The sequence below is a fragment of the Tachypleus tridentatus genome, chromosome 5 (assembly GCF_004210375.1).
Source record: "Tachypleus tridentatus isolate NWPU-2018 chromosome 5, ASM421037v1, whole genome shotgun sequence".
NCBI lineage: Eukaryota > Metazoa > Arthropoda > Merostomata > Xiphosura > Limulidae > Tachypleus > Tachypleus tridentatus.
The window spans coordinates 56,768,421-56,777,370 of NC_134829.1; the positions used below are offsets into that span (position 1 = coordinate 56,768,421).

Below are 8,950 nucleotides of genomic sequence, written 5' to 3' on the forward strand. Positions count from 1 at the left end.
GCTTTTCATCACTTGAAGCACACCTGACAGGTGCTGAAAAGGCCAAGTATGAGGAAAAGTGAAGGAACTGGGTGTAGGAGACCCGTATATGCTCCCGCCACGTGTATTTACGCCAGTAATATCCAGTCAAGACAACGTTGTTCAGAGTCAGACTGTTTCCGGAGTAGATCTGCCATATATTAAACATGGTGACATTTATATATATTTGATAAACAGGACATCCACCTATACAAATGAAAGTCTAAAAGGTTACAAAAGCCTTGATGCGTACAAGTCTTTGTGGCAGGATTTGTACAGAATGTCCAGATAACCAGGGCAACGTCGGATAAAGTCATCATTACAGCAAAGGTTTGTACATCATGTTATATTACATACATGTATCATGTACTCTGTATGATAGATTTAACTACATTTTAGACGAAGACTAGATACTGAAGTAAAGTAGGGCCCCCATTTTAATAAATGGTTCAATATTATTGTACTACATGTGTACTGACTGTTGTCAAAGCTCTAGCTTAGGAGCACTTCTATACATGTTTGTATAATGATATTAAGATACCTTATTGTCTAGGCTGTTTCAAAACTTAATTTTTGATTTATGATTAATTTTTGGTAAGGAATCAATATATAGATAATAAATAGTACAAGTAGACATAGACCGTTAAAGCTGGTCAATAGCCATGTTAGGTTTCTGTAAAAATAATTTAATATTTAGCTGTTCTGTTATTTTTTTATATTATTTTATTATTTGAGTGACACATGTATCCCAACCTGATACCCAGTTGTCTTTAAAAGCTTATATATACACAACTTAATATTTTATTTGTTATTTTACACACCACTCTCAGCGGCTAAATGAACCACCACTAAAGCCATGGGTTGCTAGCTGCAAGAATAGAGGGATAATATCTTCCCACTGCACCTGCAAGGCTGGACTAGGTGAAGTCTGCTCCCACGTAGCAGCAACTTTGTTCCACATGGAAGCTGTCGTAAAGAGACATCACAGCACAGCTTGCACATCAATGCCTTGTGAGTGGATTGTTCCACCCAGAGGAAAGGGACACTTAAAGAGGTTACAGACATGGACTTCACAAGTGTCACAACAACAACAAAAAAAACTGACCGAGCAGTCTACAACAGAATGCCAAGCAACAGCAACAGCATGCCCCCAATGACTGAGGAAGAAGTAAAGGCATGCTACCTTGCAATTCAGAACACTGGAGTGAAGTCTGGCTTCCTCTCATTGACTAAGGACAATTGTTGAAATTTAAAGACTGAATGTGTATCTCGGAAATATCTGTAAATTTGGTTGAATATGATCATCATATGACGGCAGACCTGTACAGTATTTGACCTTCTCGTCGTCATTTGCAAAAGTAGCATCTTCGAAACAGTTCGCTTTTGCTATACTTTTATAGTGGAGGACTTCATTCCGCAACTGTTGGCATTCAGATTCAAGTCTAACTAAGTCTGTGAATGATATTTCCGTCTATATACATGTCTCAGTTGTATATTGTGATGTACACAAGTCAAAATTATCACATGTAGCTTCAAGTTCATCAGCAGAATCAGTACAGCTGCTATCAGTGCCAGCAGATTCTATGAAAGCAAGGTCAAGCAGCCCAACAGCAGCTTCATGTCTCTTTTGTTGTTCTTTTCTCCTTTTGGTCACTTCTTTCCTGTTTTCATATTTACACAATTCAGCAGCTTTCCTTCTCTTCAGGGGAGAACGTGTAAAATGAAATATGGAAGGTACATAGTCAGGTGACAGGGGATCATCACTCTTCGTCCCTGAAACAGAGTACAATAATTTAGTTAAGATATAGATCTACAGGCATCATCAGATAATATTTATATATATAACAAATACACTGTACACTTTTAACTGAATATATATATATAACTGAATATGCTGAACATTGTTTAACAACTGAATGTACAGCCAACAAAGTAATTATTTGCACACTTTTTAATCTTGTACCAGTTGTGGTATTCTGATGAATCACTTAAATTGGTCCTTTAAGAGATATTAACATTTTGTCTTAATGTACAAATGGCTATATAACCTATTCATCATGAATGATATTATTCCTTCAGTAAATTTACTATTCAGTTATTTAAAAGTAAAAGAAAAGTGTGCAAAACATTTCTTTGACTGGTGCTGCAGTGTGTTCTGCTATACATATATCATGCATGTAAGTTTCAATTTATTCACCTGGCTATAGATGAATTATAGATACCTGACACAAAATGTTTACTACAAAGTCTGGTGTGCTCTGTGGGTGTCCAGTTTTTCCTATTGACAGCTGCAATCCATCGTCTTCTTCGGTCGGGATCTTTAGGAAATCTGTAGTATGACACATTTTCCACCTGTCCATGTCGATTTGAACAGTTAAATGCACAACACGAGTGTACCATCGCGCACTTTTGACTATGAATCACCCTTGTGTTGGAATATAAACACGTCGAGCGTGCCACCCATCATGGCGGTCAGCAGTAATTAGGTCAAGAGTGACGTCACACGCAAAACCTCTATAGTGTGTTGTAGTATTTAAGTATTTGGTATGACATTCAGTAAACCACAAGTATTTGTATCCAAAACCAAAACAAGATTATCGATATAAATACGGAAAGGTCAAGGAAGCTAACACGTCTTTCAACCAAAACTAATAGTTATAGGTTCTTTTTACACTATCATATCCTGTGAAATTATGAGTATTTCTGGTGAACAAAACTTACATATTTCAACATTATTCGTTGTTAAAATAGAGATAGGCTTCATAACATTAAAATCAGAGATGCCCTTCACAACACTAAAACAGAGATACCCTTTACAACATTAACAACAGATATATCCTGGTTTATATAACAATAATAACACTTATATCCAGGCCGTACTAAAATAAAAACAAATATTTTGTTTCCCTGTACAACAATAAAAAGATAAATATTTTAAACAGCTTAACAACAAACAATGAGGTACAATATATATATTCAGATCATTATATCAGTAAAAACAAATATATTCTAGACTGGAGAAGAATAAAAATATAGATATTATAGTCATCTACTCTGTATATTCAGCGAGTAATAAACTGCTCGCATGGGTATATATGTGTACGTATGTATAAGCAGCGACAATATTTAAACATCTATCAATGAAAAACAATAACCTTTCTTTCTGGGTTAGTTTTTATATTCATCGAACTTCCAGTTCACAGTGAAACAATAAGTTTAATTGACACAATGGACCTGGCATGACCAAGCGTGTTAAGGCGTGCGACTCGTAATCTGAGGGTCGCGGGTTCGCATCCCCGTCGCGCCAAACATGCTTGCCCTTTCAGCCGTGGGGGCGTTATAATGTGAGGGTCAATCCCACTATTCGTTGGTAAAAGAGTAGTCTAAGAGTTGGCGGTGGGTGGTGATGACTAGCTGCCTTCCCTCTAATCTTACACTGCTAAATTAGGGATGGCTAGCACAAGTAGCCCTCAAGAAGCTTTGTGTGAAATTCAAAACAAACAAAATTGACCCAACACGTGACAAAAATTTCAGTCATTACTTTCTGTTGTCCACTTTTGCCAGCTATTTTGCTATATTTTTGTGTCCACAGAAACTGTGGACGATTTTTTTTAATTTTTTGCTGTTTGTCGTTCTTGGTAAACAAGTATATTTCTATCCTGTTATTGTATTGACTTTCACCCAGTGATCATAATTTTAGCCTCGGCAAATCGACCCATAGAGTGGGTCTGATTTTTTTGTTCCTTAGGACAAACTTTTAGCTCATGGCTCCGTCATCTCTGGGGTCCGGCATGGGCAGGTGAATTAATACGCTCGACTTGTAATATAAGGGTCGCGGGTTCGAATACCCGTCGCACAAAATATGCTTTGCCCTTTTTCAGCTGTGGGGGCGTTATAATGTAACGGTCAATTCCAATATTCGTTAGTAAAATAGTAGCCCAAGAGTTGGCGGTGGGTGGTGATGACTAAGTGCCTTCCCTCTAGTCTCACACTACTAAATTAGGGACGGCTTGCGCCGATAGCCCTTGAGTAGCTTTGCGTGAAATTCAGAAGAAACAAAACCATCATCGCTTTACCGATTTGAAATATAATTAGTTTTGAACTCAGGAGGTCAAATCGTTTAGAATGACATATCTAACCACGTCCAAGATTTCATTGGTTACTTTTCTCTAATCCTGCCTAAAATAATTGTAACTTAAGTGTGATCCTAATGAGTGGTAAAACTTAAACATACTCTCGTCCCCATGTCTTGTATAAATAAAAACAAAGTTAGAAAAGAATTTCATAAATTTCTTTAATTCTGCACACAAAAAATTTCAAGTTCCACAATAACTGGAGATTCTCTCTTGTTTTTAATTTCAATATATTTACCTCGGAGGTACAGACTAAGCGAAAGGACATAAAATATGTTACTATGTACATACACTTGTTCATTCAAAAGTTAAGTGTGTGTTTACTATAATAATAATATACATATATTTCATTAATGCTGTGATATACAAATCTAAATGTGTGTATTGATATTTAAGTTTAAGTATTTGTTTTCATATTCACCCTTCTAAAATGTGGTATTGAAACCTAATATCTTATACTAATATCTAAATTTACGTATTTGTTGTGATGGTCATCTCTCTAAAATGTGGTATTCAAACCTAATATCGTATACTATATATTTAAATTTACGTATGTGCTGTGATATTCACCTTTCTCTGATGTGGTATTCACACGTAATATTGTGTTATGGTATTTAAATGTAGGTATTTGTTTTGATATTCACCTTTCTCAGATGTGGTATTCACACGTAATATTGTGTTATGGTATTTAAATATTGGTATCTCTTGTGACTTATTAAAGCTTAAATGTGTTTTGATGCTATTCAAACTTTGAGGGGTTTGTGTTAATTAAACCTAATTGTGTGTTTTTTATTAATCAACTTTAATTCGTGTGGTGATACATTTTTGTTTTATTTAAATAAATTTTCTACTTTTCGCTAAAATCAAAGAAAAAAGAATCACAGATTAGATTTAATTATAAATATTTTATCTTTATATTCTCTCTTTAATAATAATAAGTAAAACGTTGTTTTACAATAACTTTCTACAAATGAAATTATTAATTAGAACAGTATTGTAATCCAAGACCACATTCTTAGGATGAAGGTTATGTTTTATAAAAAAAAAAAAAAAAACGTAAGTGAAGAAACTCGTCGTGACAAATGAGACCAAGAATCGTCAAAGATTCGTTGTACAACTTTTTTATAAGCATTCGCTGCACGTCAGCTGTGTTCGAGATGTGATGTGAAACCGAAAGATGGCGAACATCTTAATTGGATCTTAAGTTTCATTGTAAGTTCTTGATTGCTAATGTAATAATAGTCTGTATCCGAAAGTGGTTTAAACGAAGGCCGTACAATGAGACTTGTCAACTTGGCAGTAATTTCTTATTTCGCAAATTAAAGCTTCATATGATAATATACAGCAACAAATGTTGATGTCACTTTCCTTACAAATCTGTGTGTGTTTCGTAAGGTAAGTTAGCTTTCACTGAACACCAACATCTTGGTGATATGAATCAGCAAATTAAACTTTGCTGAATCTCTCATCCGACTTCTACATCACAGGTTTCTAAGAAACGAACACCGTGAATACATAAAAATTATCTTGATTACGGGATCTGACTCTAAACTAAAGAAAACCAAAAAGAAGTTACATCTCTCTCAATTCACATATCACTTGACACAGAAGTTCAGTAACTTACAAGCTTCCTACATTCATTTCCTGTCTAATCAACACTCTTAGATACAACTGAATGGAAACTTGAACATATAATAAAACAACAAAGTTACATTTAATTTGTTTCTAAAATTCTTAAGGTCCACAAAGGTCACAGTTACACTGTTTATAAACTGCTTTCGTAAGTAACATTATACATGCATCATTCTGAACTTTACACAAACATCTTAAGTCACACTATAACTACACTTACATCATTCCTTAACTCTACACGCACATCTTAAGTCACACTATAGCTATACTTACATCATTCTGAATTTTACACAAACATCTTAAGTGACACTATAGCTATACTTACATCATTCTGAATTTTACACAAACATCTTAAGTCACACTATAGCTATACTTACATCATTCCTTAACTTTACACAAACATCTTAAGTCACACTATAGCTATACTTACATCATTCTTAACTTTACACAAACATCTTAAGTCACACTATAGCTATACTTACATCATTCCTTAACTTTACACAAACATCTTAAGTCACACTATAGCTATACTTACATCATTCTGAATTTTACACAAACATCTTAAGTCACACTATAGCTATACTTACATCATTCTGAATTTTACACAAACATCTTAAGTCACACTATAGCTACACTTACATCATTCCTTAACTTTACACAAACATCTTAAGTGACACTATAGCTATACTTACATCATTCCTTAACTTTACACAAACATCTTAAGTCACACTATAGCTATACTTACATCATTCTGAATTTTACACAAACATCTTAAGTCACACTATAGCTATACTTACATCATTCCTTAACTTTACACAAACATCTTAAGTCACACTATAGCTATACTTACATCATTCTGAATTTTACACAAACATCTTAAGTCACACTATAGCTATACTTACATCATTCTGAATTTTACACAAACATCTTAAGTGACACTATAGCTATACTTACATCATTCTGAATTTTACACAAACATCTTAAGTCACACTATAGCTACACTTACATCATTCCTTAACTTTACACAAACATCTTAAGTCACACTATAGCTATACTTACATCATTCCTTAACTTTACACAAACATCTTAAGTCACACTATAGCTATACTTACATCATTCCTTAACTTTACACAAACATCTTAAGTCACACTATAGCTATACTTACATCATTCCTTAATTTTACACAAACATCTTAAGTCACACTATAGCTATACTTACATCATTCCTTAACTTTACACAAACATCTTAAGTCACACTATAGCTATACTTACATCATTCCTTAACTTTACACAAACATCTTAAGTGACACTATAGCTACACTTACATCATTCCTTAACTTTACACAAACATCTTAAGTGACACTATAGCTACACTTACATCATTCCTTAACTTTACACAAACATCTTAAGTCACACTATAGCTATACTTACATCATTCTGAATTTTACACAAACATCTTAAGTCACACTATAGCTGTACTTACATCAATCCTGAACTTTACACAAACATCTTAAGTCACACTCTAGCTATACTTACATCATTCTGAATTTTACACAAACATCTTAAGTCACACTATAGCTATAATTACATCATTCCTTAACTTTACACAAACATCTTAAGTCACACTATAGCTATACTTACATCATTCCTTAACTTTATACAAACATCTTAAGTCACACTATAGCTATACTTACATCATTCCTTAACTTTACACAAACATCTTAAGTGACACTATAGCTACACTTACATCATTCCTTAACTTTACACAAACATCTTAAGTCACACTATAGCTATACTTACATCATTCCTTAACTTTACACAAACATCTTAAGTCACACTATAGCTATACTTACATCATTCCTTAACTTTACACAAACATCCTAAGTCACACTATAGCTATACTTACATCATTCATTAACTTTACACAAACATCTTAAGTCACACTATAGCTATACTTACATCATTCCTTAACTTTACACAAACATCTTAAGTTACACTATAGGTACACTTACATCATTCCTTAACTTTACACAAACATCTTAAGTCACACTATAGCTATACTTACATCATTCTTGAATTTTACACAAACATCTTAAGTCACACTATAGCTATACTTACATCATTCCTTAACTTTACACAAACATCTTAAGTCACACTATAGCTATACTTACATCATTCTGAATTTTACACAAACATCTTAAGTCACACTATAGCTATACTTACATCATTCCTTAACTTTACACAAACATCTTAAGTCACACTATAGCTATACTTACATCATTCCTTAACTTTACACAAACATCTTAAGTCACACTATAGCTATACTTACATCATTCCTTAACTTTACACAAACATCTTAAGTCACACTATAGCTATACTTACATCATTCCTTAACTTTACACAAACATCTTAAGTCACACTATAGCTATACTTACATCATTCTTAATTTTACACAAACATCTTAAGTCACACTATAGCTATACTTACATCATTCTTAATTTTACACAAACATCTTAAGTCACACTATAGCTGTACTTACATCAATCCTGAACTTTACACAAACATCTTAAGTCACACTCTAGCTATACTTACATCATTCTGAATTTTACACAAACATCTTAAGTCACACTATAGCTATAATTACATCATTCCTTAACTTTACACAAACATCTTAAGTCACACTATAGCTATACTTACATCATTCCTTAACTTTACACAAACATCTTAAGTCACACTATAGCTATACTTACATCATTCCTTAACTTTACACAAACATCTTAAGTGACACTATAGCTACACTTACATCATTCCTTAACTTTACACAAACATCTTAAGTGACACTATAGCTACACTTACATCATTCCTTAACTTTACACAAACATCTTAAGTCACACTATAGCTATACTTACATCATTCCTTAACTTTACACAAACATCCTAAGTCACACTATAGCTATACTTACATCATTCATTAACTTTACACAAACATCTTAAGTCACACTATAGCTGTACTTACATCATTCCTTAACTTTACACAAACATCTTAAGTTACACTATAGGTACACTTACATCATTCCTTAACTTTACACAAACATCTTAAGTCACACTATAGCTATACTTACATCATTCCTTAACTTTACACAAACATCTTAAGTCACACTATAGTTAT

The 8,950-nt window shown here is 33.3% G+C and overlaps 1 protein-coding gene across 2 annotated transcripts; it reads right to left on the minus strand.

Annotated features, from left to right (window-relative positions):
- Positions 1-1,265: 1,265 nt before the first annotated feature.
- Positions 1,266-2,477, minus strand: LOC143250308 (THAP domain-containing protein 1-like). 2 transcript variants are annotated; one of them, XM_076500766.1, is made up of 2 exons: positions 2,241-2,477; positions 1,266-1,783 (listed from the first exon to the last, which is right to left on the minus strand). In XM_076500766.1, exons 1-2 carry the CDS (start codon positions 2,376-2,378, stop codon positions 1,490-1,492), a joined length of 432 nt encoding a protein of 143 aa, XP_076356881.1. In that variant the 5' UTR covers positions 2,379-2,477; the 3' UTR covers positions 1,266-1,489. The 2 variants fall into 2 exon arrangements, with proteins under 2 accessions (XP_076356881.1, XP_076356880.1); XM_076500765.1 differs by having other exon boundaries at positions 1,280-1,791; positions 2,241-2,475.
- Between the last annotated feature and the right edge of the window lie 6,473 nt (positions 2,478-8,950).

Bases quoted from the DNA above. Each gene is read 5' to 3' on its own strand.
- LOC143250308 (XM_076500765.1), bottom strand. From the start codon at position 2,418: ATGGTACACTCGTGTTGTGCATTTAACTGTTCAAATCGACATGGACAG. The intron at 1,792-2,240 runs GTATCTATAATT...ACTCTGTTTCAG, and splicing joins TAGTAAACATTTTGTGTCAG to GGACGAAGAGTGATGATCCC.